Source organism: Lineus longissimus, chromosome 4 (genome assembly GCF_910592395.1).
Source record: "Lineus longissimus chromosome 4, tnLinLong1.2, whole genome shotgun sequence".
Taxonomy (NCBI): domain Eukaryota; kingdom Metazoa; phylum Nemertea; class Pilidiophora; order Heteronemertea; family Lineidae; genus Lineus; species Lineus longissimus.
Window position 1 is genome coordinate 11,899,508 of NC_088311.1, and position 24,717 is coordinate 11,924,224.

Here is a 24,717-nt window from a genome sequence, read left to right on the forward strand (position 1 = left end):
CCCGGCGGGACAACGTAGTTCATGCTCTCCGGCTTCATTAGGAATTCAATGTTTCGTACGATATTTGTATTGGGTAACTTTGTTCCCTCGATTACTAATTCGTAGCTGAACGGATCCCAGTCTATCGTTGAACGGTGACGTCTTACGTAATTTTTCATAATGTCCTTAATAAAGGGGTGGTGTAATTTCAAAGTGGGCGCGATCAGATCGAGTACATTCTTTTCCCCGTAATCCGCTACGCGATCGATCGAATAAAGCTTTTGTCTCTCTTCTTCGAGCCTGACTGAAAAGTTTCATTTTTAAATCGACCGGTAGATTGGCATATTTTTTCGCAACTAACAGTCGATCCAATGAAGGCTCCTCCTCCTCCTGCTCCTTGTCATATGCTACCTCGTTGCTGATAGAGTTAAAGGCTTTCGTCGTTGATGAATCGTAACTGTTAGTCGGTATGTCTGCACCGAAAAATGGCTTTTTTCGGAAATTCCTTTCCGTACAGTTTGTCCCATAAATACTCTTCGTGTTCAATCTTCACATCCTTGGGTTTCATACCGATTACTCTGTGAACGCTTGCATTGTAAGCAGCCAGCAAATCGGGCAGTGCCTCCAACCATCAGTGTGTATTGCGTTGCGTGAACAAACGAAACATTCTGTCTTTCAACGTTCGATTGAATCTCTCCACTTGGGCCGCTTTGGGATGACTGTAGACGGAAAATAGTTTAATCCCACGCTTTTTTAAAAGGCTTTGTACAACACCATTGTAAAACTCACCGCCTTCATCCACTTGAATAAGTCGCGGTTGGCGTTTTAGTCTTCTGAAAATATCCTCCAGGGTCGAAGCTACCTCGCGGCCAGTTTTTGTTTTCAAGGGTGCCGCAAAAGCAAACCGTGAAAATACATCGATTCCGGTCAACAGATATTTATAATTCGAATTGCGAGCGGCTATTTTATCGAGCGAAACTAAGTCTAATTGCCACTGATCATCGATTCCCCTTGCAATAGTCTTTCTGCGCGGGAAACGCCATCTCACCTTTCGATGTAAGGTATAAGTGTCTTGTCCCCTCGACCAATCTTTAACATGATTTCTTGTAATCCAGGGTCGACGTTTTTTCGCTTCCCTATAAAGTCTCTCTAGCGAGGAAAAGGCCGCCGGCGAATTTGCGGGCTCCGTGTAAATTTCCGTCAAGAAAAGATTAATACGATATTTTTCGTCTTTGTTCGTTTCACCCATTATCACTCTTTTAAATAGTGTAAAAAACTTATCGATGGATCTCTAGTCACTGCTTACGATAATGACCGCCTCATCTTCATTGTTCTCGTTTTCACTACCGCTAGAAGAACTTGTGTCTGCCACGCTGTCCGAATCAGGTTCCGACTTAAAAGGATATGTTTTTTGCGCTCCTTTTTTGCTCCTAGCTTCTTCCTCGGTGTTTCCTCGATCGGGAATACGGGAAAGGCCAAGTAACGCCGCCGCATTTTCGGTTTTGTTAACGTATCCTCGGGAAGAACATGACAAGCGCATGGAACTGTTCAGGCATCAGATGAATGTATTGGAAAATGCCAACAAACAAGTGGCACAATCATCAGAGCAGGAAACAGCAAACAACACCACTGATTACCAACTTTTTAGTATTTATTCTGAGCTTAACTGAATCATGGTACAGTTGTATGGTATAAACAAATAAATGGAAAACATTTCCATTCCTAGGATTGAAATACAAGTGCGAACACTGACACTGCAGTCTTTTTGAAACAAATATCCCTGAAGCAAGTGATTTTAAGCATCACAACATGTTTTGTTTTGTTCTGACACTGTCTGAATGTTACGTTAATTCATCAGTAATAAAGTAGTCTTGTCAAATATAATTGTTATACACGTCTCTTCATTGAAACCACTGTTGAACTATTCTCTGCCTCACCACTACACCAATCTCTTCACCTCTGACATGTCTGATCATAGCGTCGTCATCCTCTACCACTCGCTCTACACCGAAATCGGGCTCTTTCAGATTTTTAGCAATGTTATGCAAGATGGCAGTTGCAGTTATGACAGCCATGGCTGTGTCGAGCTTTACCCGTATTCCCTCCTTCAAACAAGAAAATATACCACATACCGAACATTCGTTCTACAACAGATCGTGTTCTTTTGTGAGATCTGTTGTAGGCATTCTCAGCGAGGTCGTCTAGATTCCTGAATGGTGTCATGAGGAATGGTCGACATGCGTATCCCTTATCGCCAAGTAGAAGACCATTGAACTGTCCTTGCTCAAACAGCAAACTAATCCGACTGTTGTTAAAAATCCGAGAGTCATGAGTGGAACCTGGCCAGCGATCGACAATGTTAACGAATTTCAGTTTGGCATCTGCGATACCCTGAACATTCAGGGACATAAATCCCTTGCGGCATCGATAGATCTCTTTTCCTCCACGCGTGGGGCCTGTATTGGAATGTGAACACCATCGATACATACCAGAACATCACGAAAGCCATGCATTTCATAAAATGTTACCTTATTCCTCACAGCGTCCTGGCCTGTTGGAAACCGAATTATCTGTCCTCGATGTCTGGTAATAGCTCTGGAAACCGTCTTGACAATCCTTGAAGCTGATGGTTGGGAAACACCTTACAAGTCACCAGAAACGATCTGGAATGATCCAGTTGCGAAATATCGAAGTGCCACTAGCAGTTGTGTCCTTGGTGTCAAAGGGATTCCACGTTGGTTCGCTGCGTCTGGCAAGTCGGGCCCCAAGAAATCCGTCAGACAATTGAATCCATTCTTTGTGAAGCGAAAGCGCTTGAAAAATGACTCGTCATTATAGTCATTTTCTTGAAAAATGGGGAATCTGGTTCTGAAACGTTCCCTGCCCAGATTTACGTCGTTCAGTCGAGCAATGCGACGTACATAGTCGGCCATCAACAATAAAAGTGAATGTCGCCTACACAAGTCGGAGGCTTAAGGGACGCTAAAGTTTGGTCCAGACCAAACTTTATTTTAAGAATCCCTTTGAAGCAAATAAAGTGCTCCTTTAGGCTAAAGTGAGATCTGTGAAACGACCCCCACTTTTCCTAAGGGAGCTTCCAAAGGGAGCTCTTTACCTGACATAAAGGGTCATCTCTGAAATGAAAATCTTATAAAGGTTGACCTTAAGTCACACCTTAAGCTAAAGAGATGTCTTAGAATACGGGCCCTTGTCTTGTAATAGTATTTAAAACTAAGGTGGTCCTGAGGGAGGTTATATCCTGTACAGTTATAGACATCATTTCTCTTCTCACATGCTACTTTTCACTGTTTTTAATAGTGTCCTGTATGAAATCTAGCAGCTCTTTCGGGCTTGCCTTGGCACTCTCCTTTAGGGCAATGTTGCACTCACCCCATGCTCCTGTGCAAATTTCGTGGTTTTTCCATTTGGCCAGGTGCCTTTGGTAAGCGGCTTTCAGGGCTTCTTGATACGAATACGTTACCGGATTTGGTCCGCTGCACTCGAAATCTCGACCACGTATTGCGAGACGTGCCATACAGATGTCTGTTGGCGTGTTTACCAAGTAGATACCGTGCATCTGAAGTGCTAGCATTTGCATTGTCTTCTCCGCCTCTGTCATCGCAAAATCGATGAGGAAATCTCTTGAGAAACAGCTTATTCTCCCAAGCTCGAATAAGGTTTCGACGAAGGGGAGGGACGAAAAAAGGCTTCGATCCGTTACGATTATTGTAGTGTTCTTTTCCCTCTTCTCCATCGCTAACTTGTTCAAAAGCTGAGGAACTGTCTCTCGGACGACTCTGTTGAGCGACTGTACAAAATGGATGTGGGCTAGGGGAGCCTCCATCAAGGGATTCTCGTAACACATTTTGAGCGGGTTGTGTCCCTGGATCTAATTGAAAATGTTTCATGGACATGGCACGAAATTTCTCAAAACAATCGGCTAGTAGTAAAACGTCTGTTTGGAGATAGACTACAAGATAATCACCAAGGGTCTTGCAGTTCATTGTTCGCCATACCTTTGTTGCATGCTCGTAATCCTCCGATGAAATGGGTTGTTTTTTCAGCGAATCGAAAAATGCCTCGACCGGCGGAAGCTGCCTCTCTTGAAGTTTTGATGGTCTGTCCAGATATTCGTAGCAAAAGACACCCTTGCACAACAAAAGATCGTACATTTCACTCGATCCTTTCCCGTATTCGGAGAGGAGAGGAAATGCGCTCTGGTTCTGCTTCATCCCACTTTCCGGGTCTACAATAGTGCTAGTTTTGTTTTTCATCAATTCCACTAGATTTGCTAAAGACGAGGGCAAGAATTGAAAACTATCCAGGAAGACTAACGTTTGACAATATATGGCCAAGTAGTGCTCTGTGTTTTTAGGCAATATTCGAAACTTATTCGATTCTCCATCTTGTTTTGCCAATTCCTCTACAAAAAGGTGATTGTCATATCTCGTGGCATTATGCGCCAAACAACTGATCTGTAATTCCCTTTCCGAAGCATAAGTCAAGTTGCAACGATTACAGAGCACGTATCGCATCCGATCCGCTTGCAAGTGACAATGGTCGATGCTCTTTTTCACGCCTATAGTGAATTCAATGCCACACATCTCGCAATGCTGCTGCGAGACAAACTTCTTCCAATCACGCGAAGACATATGTTCAAGACTGTCTTTTGAACAATGTAAATCGATAGTGTGCGCTTCCTCGATCTGTTCATTGAGCCATTCGAGAAATTTCTTTACACAACCGGAGCCCACGTAGGTGAAGAGGGAAGAATTGTAATCGGGATTGACGCAGAGACGTTTTCCCGCTACCGCGATGGGCATATGGCGGCTTGAACCATCACTCAGAGTTGATTCGCATGGCGTAAGACAAGTTTCAAAATCATATATTATCAGGTGCCGTCTCGCGCACATGGCTTTGAAATTGTCGAATTTCATTTGGCCTTTCCTCGGAAAGGTGTACACTTGGCCCGTATCTAGACAACATCTTTCATGAGCACGTTTTTTACTCTTTGAGGAATAGCAGGTCAAACACGATCTGCAAACGAATTTTTTCCCGTGGCGACCACTAGCCCCGTTGGCGATTAACCTACTCAGATTTGTGATCAGAAAAAAGTGATCTTGCCAGTACAACAAGTCAATATGCTTCTCTTCCGGAATCGATCTCCTGTTTGCTGAAAGATGCAGTACTTGCAACGGTACAGCATGACGTCCTGCTGTGCCAGCAACTTCATGACTCTCGTTCGAAAGCCAACGAAAAACGTTAATGGAGAGGTTGTTCCGTCGTTCGAAAGTGGAAATCTGACCAATGCTAGTTGGATAGGAAATATTACTCAAATCGAGCTTCGTACGTCTTTCCCATGAATTCATGTCAAATTGCCTGTCCGATCTGATGCGACCTCCTGCCAGGCGTTCTGAGTGGGCCGCGATACAGAACAAAAAACATTTATCGTCATTTCCGTAATCAATGTTCGTCTGAATACAAGCGCGTTTATTTCTCACCGCCGAGGGTAAGAAAGGGTGTGGATGCGAAGTGCCACCCCTCAGGGGCTCAAACTGTGCCACCGTTAATCTCAACGCGTTCACATGTTCAAAAACCTAGCCCGAACCTTCGTTTAGATAGGACTCGCATTTCGAAATGATTTCTTGAAAATCTGTCTTTAACAAGTCTTTTAATTGGCTCTTATAGAAAACTTGTTTTGTATTGGTGCAAAACCAGGGTTCCGATGTGCGTTTCTCATATTGTCCCTCGATAATGGATCCATCATCTGCCACGACATCGACTTCTTTGCTGAATAGAACTTGAACCTCAAAGTGATACTTAAGAGCGTTCTTCGCGTCAGTTAGACTATCAAATTCCTGAGAAATGTGTTTATGAATAAGTCCGTTTGCCTCCCTGTGCAAAAACTTCAACAAATCATTTGCAACGTGTATATTTGTGTGTTCCCATTGCGTTCCCAGATTGCCTCGGAATGATTTTTTTAAACGAAATTCTGCTTCGAGCGCCATTATCAGAGAGAGAAAGAGGTCCTAAAATAGACCTCGAAAATCACTAATTTTCAAGCCGTCCTGCCGCAAACGGGTATCGTCTCCGTCAGCCTCTATCACTTTAATTCCTTTTTGTGTTTGCAGATGGCCTGGTGATCACTTCGGGCAACTATTTCTGACTTAGTATGCGACAGACCTGCAAATAGGGCATTCGTTTTCGTGCAATGCTTTCAATAGATCTCCGTGGCAGCGCTCTGGTTTGCACCAACAGCCCAGAACTGCATGCGACAATTTGTGAATGTAACGGAGAAGATTTCTCCGCCGTATGTAAGCTTACTCGTTATAAAACCTCAAAGAGCGTTCTCGGCTGGTATTTTCGTCAATTATGTACGGATTCTGCCATCCCTGACGGCTTGAAATAAGCGTTTCTGACATTTGCGTTGTTCTTCTGCAGTCATATTCGTACTATTCGTGCCACAGCGCAATATCTCCGAATCTCCCAGATAATGCGTCAAATTTCGTCCGATGTACACGTGTCGACGAGATGCTAACAGCCACTCTTCGAGATTTCGAAAGCCCATATTACTTAAATATTGAGCGAAGAGATATTAATAACACGCCGCATGATGTTTGAATATAAAGCTTTGATGAAATCCGACGGATTTAGGCGTCTGGTGTGCAAAAAGTACATTCGATTGCTTCTTGTTGGTTCCAATGATCACCTACGAAATGCAATTTTCTCTGAACTTCACCGTAGGCTCTTAAAAAGTTTCGAAATTCACGCAATTTGAGTGAAATTCGGCGGCACTTGTCCAAGCTTTGTATTTCTAGCCTATTCCTTCTGGTGAAATTAACAAGCAGTCCTACTGCACGGAGCGAATAGTAATATTCTTCGTCTGAATGGTGTTGGCGCGAAAAAGCATCTGTTAACTGTTCACTCATGCACAGCATCTCTTGGGCTTGTTCTGAAGTCAGATCGATGCGGTTTTCCGCGTCGAAGTTAATAAGCGATATTTTTTGCAACCGTGCGTTGATGGGTGCTGATATGCGGAGGGTGACGCGAACACTCAACCGATACGTGTAAACGTTAATTTCTTCTCCCTCTGTGATAGAGCCCTGACGTTCCATATGTCGCTTAAAAATGATTCTGTCCTGGGTTTTTTATGATTTGTGCTATTTACAAGGCCAACGGGTAATCTAGCTCTCGTCTGCCTTTCATCTAGTGGCGCCGCTGGCGTCGAATGTGTAATGTCACAATGACTTTACCGAATTTAAAATCGATTAGATTTCCCATATCGTCGCAAATGTTAATTTCTATGAATTGAAAAAACTTTGCACTCAGGGGTCTGTAGCGTATTCTTTCAAACGATTTGGAGAGATATTTGCCGTGTTCTTCCGGGCGTGTGGGTATCGTTCGTAGCAAGGGGACAAAAACGTTTCCCACTTGTGTTGGCTTTACTAAATTCGAGTAAAAGAATAGTGCATACGTCGAGGACATCAAATCACATTTTCGTTCCGCTACAACGCGATAAAAACGCCTCGACAGAGGGGGTAAATTCACGGCTGCCTGATCTCCTTGTAAACTAGACGTATCATCATCATCATCATCATCATCATCCATACTTTCGTCTGACCTGCCAAAATCATCGCTTGTAAAAGTGCGATCGGTGTTCCCTCCTTCGGAACTTTTTTTGCCCACAAGAGGGCCCGCCTTCACTGGGTTTCCTTGGCCGAATGTTCCCCCAAAACTGTCTTTGCCAACAGTGTGTACTGGTGTCGTTTTCTTAGCCTCAGAATTACTCTTGGGTATAATAATTTTTCCATCGACGTGAAAATATTTCGCCTTCGCAAAACCGAGCACTTAAGTGTCCATCAAATGGCTTCGCCGTGTCTCAGTTTTATGGCTACGTGTTGGCCCCGCGTGAGAAGAAAATCACCGCTCCACTGAACTGGTTTCTGTCTATTTAGCGCCGTTATCAAATCTTCAATTGACGAGACCAATTTTTCGCTCTGCGCGCAGGCATCAAGCAATACGGGCGCTTTGTCGGGTTCGTTTAAATCTGCCAGCGCTATCTGGTAAGTACACCTCTTAACGTTGATCTCGCTCGACCAAGAATGTGCGTAGTAGACCTCCGCGATGCCACATTCGTATGCAAAAGGCGACATCGTGAAATCGAGCGGCTTCGCCAAAGGAATCCTAAAATTCGAACTAGTGTTGGGCCGACTTCCCCTTTGTACGGGCGTATTTGAGGGGCACACGATATACGTATCTTGTTCCTGCTCCTCCATTTGGTCACGATTAAAGTAAGCTATCCTTGAAATATTCTTAGTAAATTGTAGGCGTCTAGCTATTGTCTCAGTTAGATGTTGACGTAGTTAGACCCTTCCTCTGGCACGAAACAGAATATATCTTGCATGGCGTGATAGGCGACAAGATCTATTTGTAAACCCGAACGAAGGATAGAGTAACTCTGATCTTCTCTTGTGTTTTTTTTCTTTCATCAGGAGATGTGTTCTTTCTTATCAATTGTTTGCTTACTAATGATTGCAACGAAAACAATAAAAGATCAGGTAGTGCAAAAGCTCTTTGCATCGTCTTCCAACAGGGACAGTCGACTCTACATAGGGGGCAGAGATTCCCAAAATGACAGACACGTTCTAATACATCTTTGATCGAAGTCAAGGCAAAATCTGGACATCGGCAACTCTTATTTCGCCTACTAATATAATGCATGTCTGATGCCGCAGTAGACTTTAGTGAACGGCTCCACCCCAAATCATGGGGCTTCTTTTTCAAAACATCAGAGGAGAATTGTGCTCTCATAGTGACAACAACACAACTGTACTTTGAGCGTTACATTTGGATGGTCCGTTTTTATCACAAGCTCATTTCACGGCTTCTTAATTTCTCGTAGAATAGCCGCCAGTTGATCCAAAACCGCCTTGGCCGCGCGGGGTTGAGGACAATTCATCTTTGGATTCTCGAATACGTGGTATAAGGGCTCTTTCGCAAATAAGTTGGGCCACACGATCGCCGTGTCGAATACGAAATTCGTTTTGCGGATGATGATTGAATAGCAAAATACCCAAATTGCCTCTAAAATCGGAATCGATTACACCTGCGCCTACGGCTATCATATAGTTTAAGGCTAGACCTGAGCGAGGCGCGATTCGACCATAACACGCTCTCGGAAGAACGAGTTGTAAATCTGTGCGGACAAGTTGCGAGCAACCGGCCAAAATCGTGTAGTCATGGGCGCTAGCCAGGTCAAAACCCACTGAATGTGCAGTCGCCCTTTCCGGAGCAGAAGCTAAGTCACTCAATTTGTGAAAAATGAGTGTTTCAACTTCATCATCACCATTTTTTTCATCCACAATCTTTGGTCTATAGAATAAAAGTTGGTCGTCTGACATGATGACGAAATGCGCACTAACAAAATCAGTCGAATTGAAAGCAACAATCGGCGATGCCAACGCGTTGGTTAAATTCTATCGTGTCACATCATGGTTAAGAGAAAAACCACGACAGCAAACATCATTTTGCTCCTAATAGCCTTGTGACGAGAATATGCTGGGCCTACTCAAATGATTTTCTCCACGAAGTAGAACAAGTTTGCCATTGAAAAACAAATTACTCTTCGTGCCAAGTTGACACAATATCTTCCCATTGTTATTTCGTGGACGAGATGTAAGACCAAAATATTCTATTATGATCTCGTGACTCCTTGCGTGGCAAACTACACTTCTAGCCCCCAGGATTGGTCAAAAATGGAATATTCCAACCTTTATTAAGAGCTGTGAGGGCGAAACTTCCCCCATTTCGCATGTGCGGGCAACTTACGCACACACATTTTGCTGAGAAGCAATCGGGATAAAAGGTAGGCCTTATAACTGTTAATTTTCCGTTTAGTTAGCAGCTCGACTAAAAGTCTTCAGAAACAGACTTAGTAACATCCGTCCATTATTTTCTCTTTCAGAGGGATGGTTTATACACAAGCGCCCCAAAGCCGAGAAACATTATGTTATCGTGAATCAAGGTAGGACCTTCATTTTTATAGTTCTGTCGGCTCAGTATGATTTTGATTCAACAATAATAATCATCTCTCCTTTGGGAAATGAAATAACATGCGATCCCATATTTCTCTTCCAGCGCCATGCAGATATAAACAGCCCTTGCTGCCCGCCCGATTAACAGGTAGGCCTATTTGGTTACTCACAAGGACACACAAAAATACTGTCTCTACTAAACGAAAGGCTTTTATTTGTTTTTCAACTCATCATATCCTTTCTATTTATTTTTCCAGAATAACATCTCAACAAAATAGACAAGCGCTAAGGCTGATTATTTATACAATGCGACAAGGACACGCTGTACTTAGTCTGTCTCATTACATCAATTCCTGATGATGTGGTGTAAAAAGCAAAGAGCACGTCGTTGGAACAAAAGCGTGTGATACATGATCGTAAGCGATATTCTCTGACAGCAAACTAACGTCAACCCTCGTTTTCTCTTTCCAGACAGCTCGACCTGATGTTTTCACAAAATCATTCAACGGATGAAGCATGAGTGTACAGGAATATTCAAAAGGGAAATTACATGTAGGAGTATTTGTAAGTACCTATATATTCATTCATAAAAAGTATAACAACAGCAACTGTATGCACGTGAACGCGGTACAATACTTAGTTCCATAAAACAGGTTATATTTCACTTCGGCCTTATAGAGCCTTCATTTTCGAAAAATATTTCCAGACAGTAAAAGCGCTTATGTTACACGAGGTTTTACTGACATTTCCTACTGGGTTAGTAAAAAAATACACATTACTTTACATGCTCGTAGGCGATATTCTCTGCAGCAAAGTCAACCCTCGTTTTTCTCTTTCCAGACAGTTCGACCTGATGTTTTCTCATACACATACAGTATAGCCTCAATATATCATTCAACGTTTGGAGCGTGACTGTGTACTACAACTGTTTCATTCACTAGTGTTTATGACTACAGGAATTCTAAAGGGAATTACATGTAAGACTGAGTATTTGTAAGTACAATATATAATCATTCATAAAAAGTATATACAACAACAACTGTATGCCCGTGCACGCGCTGGAAAAAAACTTAAGTTTCTTCCATAACCCCCATAAAGCTGAATGAATGATACAATAGTTAGTTCCATCAAACAGGCTATATTTCACTTTGACCTTATAGAGTCTTCATTTTTTTAAAAATACAAGTTTGAAATCTATCACTTTTCCAAAAAATATTTCCAAACAGTTAAAGACGGTTATGTTACGCGACGTTTTACTGACATTTCCTACCGGGTTAGTAAGAAATTACACATTACTTTGCATCTGCGAAAAAATATAGGCGCTTGGCTTGAAAGCGAAAATTTCAAGAAACTTTATGAACACATTTTGAAAGAAATACATTCTTGTTTGACACCACAGCCGCCAAGACGAAAGCTTAAATTCAAAGGGAGAATTGTCAATATTCAAGGTAATTTTCAAAGCAGTGCGTTAACTTCTTGTTTTAGACAACGCGACGTACAGTCGCTACTATATTTTATCGAATCATTTTTTGCACCCGAGGCAGACAGGGGTGAAAGACCGCTTGTTAAATTAGATTCCGAGGCAACGGAAAAGCCGTCCATGCGTGGTCTGTAATTCAGAGACGCAGGAGCTCATTTTCAGTTTTATACCACTCGATGTACTTTTGTTTTTACTAAAATTGAGCTTTTTGCGGATAAAACAAGAATTGTCTTCGAATTCTTGGAAGAAAATCTGGTTGATCATGAATTGAAATTGCCAACAGACGGGGTCTCTCGGATGATCACAGACAAATTCATTTGCTTTTGATGATAACAGAAACATCATGACAGAATTGATTGAGGATATCATTGCAAAAATAGTCGCGGCTATCGAGCCATCAGAAGAAAAGTTCATAAGATTTACAAAATGCATTCGAAAAACGCTCAAACACTTTGACTCGTCAGAACGTCCTTCATGGATGAAGCTGATTAAAATCATCATCGATACTCTGGGCGATTTTACCATTCAAATATCATGTTATCATTTTGGAGGTTCGATTAGGGGAGGGGCTAGTCCTTTGAAAGCAGAGGCCAGTTTAAGTATTTCTATTGCCCCAAATGATGTTGTGAAAGTCATGAAAACTAGTTTAGAATGCAGTAATGATGAGCATGATAGCGAGGAAGAGAGTGCGATTAAAGCAATTGATGATGGATTCAATAGAACTTCGAATCAGATTGAAAACATACTTTCTGAGAACAAAAAACGAAAGGCAAATAGTTGTTTTATTGATGATACAGGCAATGCCGTTGCGCACAAAAAAAATGTGTTCTATTGAAAATGAGAACGAAGAACGCGGCGCTGTTAGCTTGGAAGCCGATTTGAACTTGTCCAGTGACGACGTGGAAACTGCGTCCGAAACCGAATCGGATGGAGTAGCAAGCCGGGGGGCCGTGGGTGCACATGCAGTCGAAAAATTATCCCTGTCGAGTGGGTCTCTTTTTCCGAAAGCGTATAATGTAGAACAGGATGTTATCACTTTACGTAACCAGCTAAACGAACAACTTGCCTTCAATGATATAACCCCCAACAAGCTGGAGCTTCCGCTCATGAATGCTGTTCATGCGATGAAAAAGCCCTCGTAAAAAAATATCTTCGTCCAATATTTGAGTCGAAAAAGAATAGATTAAAATATCCTCACATTATTGAAGATTTTGTAAACATTTGTTCTGTCCACGAAAAACAAAAGCTCGCTTAAAAAAGATAAAACCTTGGGCTGAAAAATGCGAAACATACCACAAGGATTTTGTTTCACGAAAGGCCTCTGTAATCAAACTCATGGCGCGGGAAGAAAAAGCTGTCGAGACTTTTATTGCGGGCATGAAAAAAATGAAGAAGCCATGACAAAATTTCACTGTTTCTTCGACCAAAAAACCACAGCTTTGCAAAGTTGTAAGGCCTGTCTAATGCATTGTTTGCCTGTTTTGACAGAATCTATCAAACCGTTTAGCGGAAAGCCATGTGGAAAAGGACGTGGGGGCAATAAAAAACAATGACTTTTAACGAAAACAGGGAGGAGAAGGGCTCTTTTAAAAACATCTTGCAAGAAGAGCTCCATTCATATCATCTACGATCCGCGTGAATACTGTATTCTTTTGAGCGCGAAAAAAAACCCACATCACATACCAGAAAGAATGACACTAGCACAGTATGAATTTTACCTTTACAAAAAACATTTAGCAAAGAAATACGGAAATAAAACAACCGCGCGCAGCTTAAAACAAACTAACTCTTCGATAAGAAAACAACATTTCTAACGAAACAGACTGTATCGCCCACTTAATTATCCTTCCGTGCGGTAACATGCATTTGACAGATATTCCTGCTCCCAATGATAGGCGGTGCCGTAAATTTTAAAGGATCACTGCCGGGATCACTGTTGCTGTTGTTGTATATATTATTTGTAAATGAATTATATAGCCTGTACTTTGAACATATGAATACTGGTATATGAGTGAAAAGCAATCGCTCCTGTTGTCTGTCTATTAGAAAGGTACATTCTCTTGTTTGTATCATGTAGCAGAGAAAGGCAAGAGAGCAGTTACCCAATGTCTTCACTCATTAGAGATTTTTTTGTGAGCTGTCGAATCGTTTGTACGACCAACCGTTCTATCATTATTTATCAATATCGTGTCTACAAAACAATATGAAATTTTACGAAATTTATCGGCCACGTATCTGCAAAAAGTAAAAGAGCAGAGGCGTTAGTGTATGTGTATTACTATGTACATAAGTATCATCGTGTCTTTCTATTGTATTATCCCGCTGTATGTGTCTATATTTTCATGCTGCAAAAAAAAGTGGCCTAAAAATCAGTTGAAATAAATTGAATTGAATTGTATTGATAGACAAACCACAAGGGTGCCGCTAAGTGAAGACACGTTTTGAAATTAAGAAAATGTTCGCTGCTAAAATTCCCTTTCTCTCAGTTGTTTATAAGATCATGTTAGTGATTGCCACTAAGAGTTCCCACTCCAGAGAAGGAGCAACGAAATAAATACTGAAAACGAACATGCATGATGCTCTTCAATGTGTCATGTTCAATATTGCTCTGTCCCTATTTCTCTTATAGATTTGAAAATGTGTACTTGGAAATTAGAAATAAAAATGTTTCTTCCATATCACAAATACGTCGTATATGAGTTGTTCTTTCTTCATGTGCATGTCAAAATATCCACCCTTCCATCAGGAAAAGGGTGGCGCAAGAGAGTTGTCCTGTCCTGCTCTTCCCGCGCTATACGAACCCGGCCACCATGCGAGACGAAGAGGACAGACCTCGTTGCTTGGGAGCTAAACGGACATTGAGGAGACGGGACCCCTAAAATGTGGCGACGAGTCGAGGCAATTCGCGTCATAATTTTAGCTAGGATGAGCAGTCTCTATGCAGAGTCAATGACAAGGATTGCCTAGACATAGCAACAGAATGCTTCAGTAGGCTATTTGCCCCGAACAGATTTCCCCGATGGTGGAGACCCTAATTGATCCACATTCTTCGCTCCGCTCGGCTTTTGACAGCAGCCCGTAAAACCTCAGGAGCAGCGCGAATAAGAGTGCACATTAATCTGTGCTCGTTGCGGCATCGGGCTGCTTGTACTCTGCTACGCGACGAATGCACTCCCGTGGACAGCGCAGACGGATAGCGCCGAATTTTTGAGCGCTTACACGAAGCGCGGAAAAAATTCTTCAAGCACAATATCCCGGGAGGGCATTTGTCGCGGGCGTCAATGATGCACCTTTCAACGCCCCGGGACCCTCGGACTTTGGGCCTCGTATTTCGGGCGTTGAAAGGGACATTATACCTACTACTCGTGCTATGGGTTAAAGAGGATGCTAAATACAGCTCATAATTTTTCTATTGAATTCAGGTTATCTTATAACGCATCAAAAAGCAGATTTCTAGTTTTCGGGTCAGATGACCCACCAGGAGAGATTGTATTTGAGGGTACAAGGGTTAAATTTCTACTGAAGAAATTCATTTGGTCATTCTTATTGGCCCTGATCTTCGTCGAAGAAGGGTTCATGTTTAGTAAATGATCTTTACAAACGGACTAAGATGTTAATGGCTCAGTTTAGGTTCGCCGACTTTGAAATAAGATATAGGTTGTTCAAAAGTTTTTGCATGTCTTTGTGCGGTTATCAGCTATTAGAAATCTCGAAGCCATACATGCAAGAGTTATATATTGCGTGGCGCAAATGTATTCGTCAGGTTTTGTGTTTGCCTTATCGCACTCATAACGATTTTTTACCGGACATTATTAAAGACTGCAGTATTCAAACTCAGTTGGAGAAGAGGTTAGTAAAATTCATCAATGGTTTGAGGAAGCCAGGAAATTCATTCGTGAAGGTTACTGTTGGGTTACTCTTTGCCGGTGTCACGGGGATAGTAGTCCTAGGGCTGATAGTCCGTGTAACAATAGCCCGCATTGCTAAATGTTTTGGTTAGGGTTAGCGGTACAATAGATCATGCTGTTTAATTGGTCAAATACAATGCTACCGGACTATATATGTATGTTTATTCGTACTAAGGGAACAGAAATATTGTGCAAGTGCATGAACATTTTGTGCGGGTGCCAACAAAAGAACATCACCGAAATCTCGACATAATTTTTAACTTATGGACAAAACAATAAAAGTATTCAGACACTTACATTGTACACAAAAAATCTAGAAGTGTTTTGATCTCAGCACACGACAAAAAGTTGCTCCCCTGATCCCTTAATTCTAACAGTTCCCTGATTTGAAATCCCACCCTCGTTTGACCTGGCAATTTATAAACATCATGTATCATATGTCCTACAAGTGGCAAATTGTACCTATTCCAACTATATTTATGGGTAATGAAGGTACAAGTTTTCCCTAGTGGTGAACTGCTACCTGCAACTATTAACTGAAAACATTTCCGAGTGTACATGTTTTTTGCAACACACATGCCATATACAAATTTCACCATTCTCTTTTCCAATTGATTTTGAATACAGCAATCTTGAATAATATCTGATAGTAACTCATTATGAGTACGGTAAGAGAGACACAATACCTGTCTGATGCATTTACGCCATGCGATGTAAAGATCTTCCATATAAGGTTTTGACATATCTAATAGTTGGTAGCCATATAGGGACATACAGAATGTTTTAAATAGTCTATATCTTGTGCTGTAGTTGGCAAATCTAAACTGAGACATTAAAATGTTCGTGCGTTTATAAAGATCATTTATACATAGTTGTATCCGCCTACGTCGTACGTCATGACCCAGAAGTATCCCTAAATGAATTTCCTCTTGGGATACTCTGATTGCATTACCTTGAAAAACCACCTCAGGCGGAGGGTCATTACACCCAAATGCAAGAAATTTGCTTTTCAACGCGTTGAACGAAATCATATACTCAAGCGAGAACTCACTAGCAACCTTCAGCATTTTCCTAAGCCCGAATAATGACGGTGCTAAAATAATGACATCATCTGCGTAGGCAAAGGCGCCCAAGAACATGTTTCCAATATGGCAGCCCTACCCCAGATTTACCCAATTTATCTAAGAGTTCGTCAAGATATATACCAAACAATACTGGTGATAAGACACCTCCTTGTTTCACACCATTCCTAACTGTGAATTCCACTGATAAAACCTCACCCCACTGTACTTGCATGATCTGATTTGTATATAAGTTGGCCAGAAGTCGTGCAATTAAAGGGCACAGGCCTTTCTTCATCAATACCCTGAATAATTTAATAAAATGAACACAATCAAAGGCCCGACTTGCATCAAGCATAACACAGTAGACTGCGGTTTTGCAGCTATTATAATATTCTATAACCTCATTCACAACAGTGCTGCATGTAGCAGTTGACATCCCAGCCTTAAAACCAAACTGGGAGTCAGATGTAGATAAAACAGAATCGTACTTCTTTAATAGGATGTTATCAAGAACCTTGCCAATAATGCTGCTCAGAGAAATACCTCTGTAATTCTCTGATGATCATAAAGACTTCCTGTTATTTTTAGGTATTGGTATTACCTTAGACCTTGTAAAGTTAGTAGGACAGTAACCATGTGAGATCATCGAATTAAGCAGAAACGATATATATGTATAAAGTTTAGGACCACCATTGATAAAATGATCAGATCTAATGTCTGAAATACTGTCTTTCTTTCCTGCTTTTAGCTGTTTCACCCCCTTAATAACTTCCTGCACATTAACTCGATGATCATTTTGGCATTGACCAACACAGCAATTTAGTAAAATACTATCATTTAGACTCCTTTTCAACTCATGCATTTCATCTACTTCATACGGAACTGAGTTGTATAACCTTCTGAATTTATTTGCAAAAACTTGACACATCGCCTCACTCCCCTCAACACCGTCCATAGTATTAGGTGTCACACGACCTGTACCTTTTATTTTCTTCACATCTGTCCAGAATTCCTTACTACTCTTACCCCCAGCTGAGTTTGTTAATTTTTCTGCAGCTACCTTATCTTGATTATTTTTTACCCGTTTTACCGCTAAATGATATTGTGCCCTAGTGTGGCGACGTATGTCTGCGACGTAACCATTTCTTGGTCTCCCATTTTCTTTCCATAACTCATGCCAAAACGAAGCCCGTCTCTTTTGCTCACTGACTTCTTCGTCCCAACCTGCTCTACCGCGAAAGGTACTCTTGTTACTATAAGGTATAGTTTCATCACCTGCCCTTACACATGCCGATATTATATCATCGTGGAATTTTTCTATATCCCCAGTGTGGTTCGTACACGAGTAATTATTACACCTAAAGCCCGCACCACACGGTGAAATTTGCGTGATGCAAGTGACACGCGTGCACGTTGCGACAGGCAAATTCTCACTGTGTGGGGTCGTTTTTTGCTGCGTATCTTCCTCGCGTGTCGAGACGCAGCCGATCTAGCATGTTTGATATTTTCTCGACACGCGAGGAAGTTAATCACCGTGTGGGGGCTACCTGCAGCAATGTTGCGCGAGTTCGACGAATCACAACAAGCAGATCGGTCACATGATTTATAGGTCAGTCACATGATACCAAAATGGCAGCGCCCGGGAACTGTCAAATCCTATGAGAAGTATTATGGACCAAGAAGACCAAATTGCCCTTATTCTCCTGCTGTTACTCCGTCGGAGGCGGCGGCGGAGGCGGCGCCGCGTGGACCGTAGTCTTTGGACAAGGCCATGGATTCAGAGAAGAGAGGATAAGGGGGCCTATGCAAATCTAATTGCTGAATTGCGGGAGGAGGACCCCATGAAGTATCGCCAGTTCCACAGAGTGAGAGTGCGGGTCGAGGAATTTCAGGAATTGCTCGAGATGGTGGGGCCGCAGATACAAAGGCAGGATACAGTAATGCGACGCAGTATCGATCCTGGCCAGAGACTTGATCATGTGACCGATCTGCTTGTTGTGATTCGTCGAACTCGCGCAACATTGCTGCAGGTAGCCCCCACACGGTGATTAACTTCCTCGCGTGTCGAGAAAATATCAAACATGCTAGATCGGCTGCGTCTCGACTCGCGAGGGAAGATACGCAGCAAAAAACGACCCCACACAGTGAGAATTTGCCTGTCGCAACATGCACGCGTGTCACTTGCATCACGCAAATTTTCACCGTGTGGTGCAGGCTTAAGTGCCTGAAAAGGAACATTTATTTCGCCTAATTTGGCTGTTAATACTTCCTGATACCTCACAATATCGTATTGAGCGACACTGTCCCATAACTGGGTTTTTACCGGCTTTCTATCATTGGTATCGAACTTTTTACCAGTTTGATTATTTACTTCAACAGCCAGTTGTAAACTAGAGTGGTCAGAGAGGTTGTCTGCTTTGTGCAGGGCACTATATTTTTTGATTCTATTGAAAACACTCTCCGATACCAGAAAATGATCGATCAGTGATCTGTCACCTGTTATTTTGCTCTCATATGTATAGTCTACGTCACAGGTAGTGTGCGACTTTCCGCAAACCAAACTCTCATCATCCATAAATTTTAGGAGAGCTCGTGTGTGGGCTGACTCAGCTCTACTGAAATCAGTGTTCCAGTCACCACCAATTATAATATCCGGGGTATTTGCAGCTGCAAGTATCGCCGAGATTTCTTTCAGAACACCATTAAATTCTATAAGGTTCTGGTGGCTTCCCGAATCGGTCGGCATGTACACATTTAACAATATAACTTTGTTTTCTAATTTTAAACTTTTAACCTCAATAGCACATACACGTTTCGAAACCCATTGTACAGGTGTAACAACCGCGTCCATGCTTTGGTCCCAAGCAATCGCCACGCCTCCGTGCGGCCGGCCAACCAGCAACTGATCAATGTTCATACCAGTAACACCATGAATGTTCATATTCATACCCAATTCACCTCTAAGTTTTTGTAATTGTTCTTCAAACTGCCAATGTTCTTGCAGTAATAAAAAGTCAGTGCATGCGTTCAGTTCACACATGTGTTCAACTCGCCCTGATCCGAGTCCATTGCTATTGTACGACGTAAAGTTCAGCAGGCCCATAATCATACAACTAACAAGAAAGAGTTGGGTAATGGCGTTTGTTCTATTAACACTACACTTTGAAAACAAATATATCATGATTTGTCCTCGGTGTTTTCATCCTCCTTTTTGGGAGGGACATTGTACTTTCTCACACGTACGCCTTCAGGCCACAGTGCATCGTCAAATAATCTGCCGAACTCGGACTTCGCTACAGTTAGTCGGAAAGATCTAAACTTAGCATTGGCATGCCACACGAGTTGTAATCCCCTGATTTCAATCTTGTTAACGGCGAGATGTTTCCTGAGGTCCTCCTTCTCGGTGGAGGGGTCAAGCCGAAAAATAAACAAGTCCCTGTTGGGTTCAGAAGCACCTTTGAAACCACAATTCACAGCTGATATGCCTGTGATCACCTTCTGTCGCGATTTCTCTCTCCTTTTTAACTTTTTCTGTTCATAACTGGATACTCGATATTCCCCTTCAGAATCATCCGCACTCGTTTCGCTCAGGGATCGGCAACTTCCCCTCAATCTTAACACGTTTTGGGGCATGGCTATGACTCCAGGGGGACTATATCCGCTGTCACACCGGGAGCACATCATCGGTAGGGAAAAGTATTACTGAGTTGGTACAAATGTATAGCTGGAAGAGGGATGAACTACTAGGCGAATATGTCATGCTAAAGCCGAGGACAGACTACCATCTATTGCTCACCAAGATCAAAAACAGATGTAGGGTCACCTGGCAAGTCACTCTTGCTGGCCTCAACAACTGTGCGTTCACACCAATGTCAGGCCCAGACAGTTTTAGCTACCTGTACCTGTCTGTGACGTCACTGGAGGGAAAAATTTTCCCAACTGGTACATTGCATAATCATCATGATCACCTGATGCACAGCTTTGCTTACTTATGAGACCCATTGCTGTCATTGCCCCTGATTAATCAGGTATATACCTGTAATTTTATAGGCCCATGGACATTCTCAAAACAGCCAACCATCTTCAAAATACGGGTTTACATGTCAAAAACATATAATCGGAACTCCACCTTGAAATGTAGACTCAAATAGCTAAAAAAGCTAGTGCCTGGTAACATGAATTCATTTTTTCTTGGTGTAAAGGGCTTGAAAGAGTTAAAAACAAACCTCTTGTTTACATTTTCCTTGCTCAAAACAGTTGGTGAACCATTCACAAACGACAATTCTACCTGAAGTAGCCCCCCTGTGGTGGCAATCTTGGCGAAAATATAGAACTCCCCACCAAGTCTAAATCGGGGAGTTAGGGGATTTGAGCAAAATCTGGTTGCCACCCAAGTAATGGAGTTGATTGAAATGAGGGAGACAGGGGGTCAGATTTTGACAATAGGGGAGATTAACATATTGATAACGTTTTTGGTGATCGGGTGACTTAGGCTGATGTTACATAGACTTCACGTTTCATCGACTCACGACTCATTTGTTAGGCTGAAGTTACATAGACCTCACGTTTCATCGACTCACGACTCATTTGTCACTTGTCATTCGTGACCTGATGAATGGACATTGGAAAACCTATTGACCTGTTCTCATTGAAGTGAATTTTGTAAGTTTTGCCCGCATTCGTCGTCTCACGTCATTTCATGTCATTTCACGAGTGAGGCGATGAATGGACATGTTCATTCTTTGTGAAATGAGCTGGCAAAGAAAGTGGACGTCCATGTGCATTTGTAGTGATATCGCCTTCGAAACTGTGAGTATAGCTACTTTTCGGCATTTTGATTAGTTTACACATTAATACAATAGCTAATTTCGATTGGAAATGAGGAACAAAAAATGCAAAAATGCAGCACTTTTATGTACCGCATTGTTCTCGTCCGTCGCCTCCGCTTTCGTTTTCTATTCTCCATCAGGAGCAGCATGGCTGCCATCTCTTCTTCTTCTGAGTCCATGTGCGTCGCCGAGAAAATCCAAGTGACAAATGAACGAGCGAAAAGTGATCTGTATGTAAACCGCCGCGGTCACTCGTGACAAATGAGGAGTGACACGTGAAAATGAGCCGTGAGTCGATGAAAAATGTGGCGTGAGTAGCTCATTCCTATGTACCGTTGATCTAACAGTACGGTATATGTTTAGTATGTTGATGTTTACAGTCCGGATTAACATTTATACTTTATATATACTGGATATCCTCATCTCCAAGACACAGCAAGGTTTTAGCACAGTGTACATTGAGAGGTACAATGGGTGAAGGGTTTATGCAGGGCGTATTAAAGCACCGGCCCGGACCGCGATTTGCATGTGAATATAGCCAGTAGACCAGCCCCTATCAATAGAGAGGAAATGGATCGACCACAGAGTAATAAAGGGTAACACTTAAGGTTCCCTTTGTAGTGGTGAAGAGACACGTGTGCCCCAATGATTATACGGGTTGTTTCAAAAACTACTACACTCAAAAAACCTTGACGAATATTCTTGACGAGAAATTTTAATAACCGATTTTATTAATACAACACAATGGAAAGAATAACTCTGGTATTGTTGTTCTTTAGGTTTGCGCGCTGGACAGTATAAGTAGCATACATGACAAAGGAACACCCCCTCCAAGAATGGAGAAAAATCCTAGTTATTATTTCAAATGTCACTGATCTTGCTCCATCACTGGAAGATATTCAAGCCCATCACCCTCCTCGTCATCGTTGGCTTCTACTTCATGTCCTCCGTTACCATCGCCATCTTCATCATTGCCATCACCCAATATACCGGCGGCGCGAAATCCGCTGATTACGACATTCGGGGGAACTTCATCCCATGCTGCCCCAATCAATCGTGCAACATCAAGGTGGCAAATGGGCGGGCACTGTCCATCAACGGTGTGCGCCTCCTTCCATGCGCGCCAATTGGAACGGAGCTTACTTTTAAAACTTCCCATGACAGTCAAATCGAGAGGCTGTAAAAGCGGAGTACATTTGGGAGGTATCAGTTCAATGATACCACCTATCTCAACCACTCGCATGGCGACATCATCATTCAGGTGTACGCGTGCCCTGTCCCACAGATGGATATACGGTACGTCAGCCCCAACAAATGGTATTACAATCTCCTCGATGAGATCCAGCAAGACTTGAGTCCTGACCCAACCAGTTTCGGTGTGAGCGATATGGACATTTGGCGGTGGATTAGCTCTTAACTCTTCCCTTGCAGCAATTGTTGGTGTTTTAAAGGTAATGTGGCATGGCATCTTCCTTCCGTTGCTGGTTATGCCAAGGGTTACGCTACATCCAAGGCGTGTATTCCCACGCGATGACTTTATGTTAACTTGGCGATTGCCTTTTGTATCGTATGTGTAATTCGGCAATGCGTCGAAAAGAGCGAATGTCTCGTCTAGGTTTGCAATGAAAGATGGTGCGGTATCTCGAACTGTGTTATGAAATGCATTCCTAAAGTTGGTCACCACCTCATCAGCATGTTCCGGAAGTTGCTTGTCATCCTTGGTTTTCCGTCGGCATGTAATGCCGTGTCTTTTAAGGAAACCTAAACGCCATCCGTTAGATGCGGTGAAAACGGAAAGTGTCGGCTGCTCACGCAAAATAACCGCTTGACGGTCCATCCCAAGGTCATCCCACCAATCTGTGTACAACCGTAATGCCTCGTGGGATATCTGTCGTCCTGCGATGGGCATACCTAGACCACGTTGCATCATAAACCAGTCGTACAAATTTCTTTCCATCTCCGGAAATAGTCCTGAAAATACAGAAGGCAAAAGGCATGAATTAAGCGGTGTCGCATCGCAATTTTCAATGCTAAAGGTTTCAACATCTCAAGCAAAATTGAAGAAACATTATAGCAAAAATCGGTAAGGAATTACACTAACCTATTCCTCTCTCAAAGCACGCTTGCTCAGTTCCTCTTCTCTTTGAGTCCTCTCGATGCTGGAGGATAACCCCCTCATCGTTTAACCAACCAAAGAACGTATACCGTGATAAGTTGTTGTCTTTTGCAAATGCAGAAGCTGAAACATTTTCATTATTTGCCTGGAGGAGTCTAAAATCTGTGAGCAGTTTGACCTTTTCATTTAATGAATAGTGGCGACGGCGTTTAGGGGCAGGCTGCGGCTCCATAACTTCTTCCTCCATCCCTTGCTCAGTTCGTGGCAATGCTCGGTTCGTGATAATGCATGTAGTCCTCGGTACGGAGGATCTTCATTTCCCAATGACAATGACAATTTGTGTTCATCCCAATACTTTGCTTTTAAAGGGTTAATAATGAGGGTCGTGTCGTCGATGCCCATTGAATTACAGAACGGGATTCCACTTCATTGGCGTGATGCAATCGATCTTCAAGCCACGAAAACCAATCTTTAATAGAGTGAATGCTCAACATGATTAGGCCCAGTTGATTTCCGATGACCCATCATTCAAAGGAATGGGTGTTTCTAATACCAGCTAGATACATGTAGGCCTCCTATCGTGGGCCTTTTTTAATGTACAGAAGTACATCCCGAGCATTGTGTGTCTTGGAGGTGAGGATATCCAGTATATATATATGTATGTTTATTCGTACATCAAAAGAGTACACTTCTTAACCTAGTGCATAATGGTGCAGTGCATTTACATGTATAGTGCGTGCATTAATTAGACGTATTACAATAATGACAAGTGGAAATTAATTAACACACAGATGAAAAATGATGTCGCCAATCTCATTCATCGTCAAGATACCTAACCCATTCTCTCTAATACCTAGCAACTCCTTAATTTGGGCTGCCACCAGTCTCAAGTCTATACTACAATTCTGAGTACTTCTTTGTACAATATCCTTAGTCATTTGGGGTAAACTTGGGAGCTCAAATCGGTCCCACCTATACTTGTTCACAGTAAAATTGAAGCTTTTCCCAATTGCTGAACGACTACCGTTTATAATAATGTCTTTGCACAACTTAACATAAATGTTCTTAGATTTAAAGATGCTAACAAAATATTTCACAAATCGTTTTTCTACTTGAAATTCTATAGACAAATCGTCTAATATTAGTGGAAGAAGGGCACAATGAGTGCGATACGGCAGGTTAAGGAGGTTTCTAATGCACTTCCTCCATGCAACAAATATATTCTCCATGCCTTGCGTTGACAGATCCCATCCCTGATAACCATATAAAGACATACAGTGCGATTTAAATAACCGATACTTAACATC

At 42.3% G+C, this 24,717-nt stretch overlaps 1 protein-coding gene and 1 long non-coding RNA gene across 3 annotated transcripts; one reads left to right on the forward strand and one right to left on the reverse strand.

The window, feature by feature from the left end:
* Window positions 1-9,773: 9,773 nt before the first annotated feature.
* Window positions 9,774-11,143, forward strand: LOC135487297 (uncharacterized). Of its 2 annotated transcripts, XR_010446810.1 has the most exons (5): window positions 9,774-9,844; window positions 9,944-10,003; window positions 10,117-10,161; window positions 10,485-10,577; window positions 10,854-11,143. It is a non-coding gene; the product is annotated as an uncharacterized LOC135487297 (long non-coding RNA). The 2 variants fall into 2 exon arrangements; XR_010446811.1 differs by lacking the exon at window positions 10,117-10,161.
* Window positions 11,144-22,162: 11,019 nt separating this feature from the next.
* On the reverse strand, window positions 22,163-23,657 carry LOC135486057 (major centromere autoantigen B-like). Its single transcript, XM_064768540.1, has 2 exons — window positions 23,396-23,657; window positions 22,163-23,265 (listed from the first exon to the last, which is right to left on the reverse strand). The coding sequence occupies exons 1-2, from the start codon at window positions 23,655-23,657 to the stop codon at window positions 22,163-22,165; spliced, it is 1,365 nt and encodes a 454-aa protein (XP_064624610.1).
* Window positions 23,658-24,717: the final 1,060 nt, after the last annotated feature.

What these genes read in the sequence shown, in the direction of transcription:
- LOC135486057 (XM_064768540.1), bottom strand. Translation starts at nt 23,657, where the DNA reads ATGGAGGAAGAAGTTATGGAGCCGCAGCCTGCCCCTAAACGCCGTCGC. An exon ending in GTGCTTTGAGAGAGGAATAG is followed by an intron (nt 23,266 to 23,395) that starts GTTAGTGTAATT and finishes CTGTATTTTCAG; the next exon opens with GACTATTTCCGGAGATGGAA.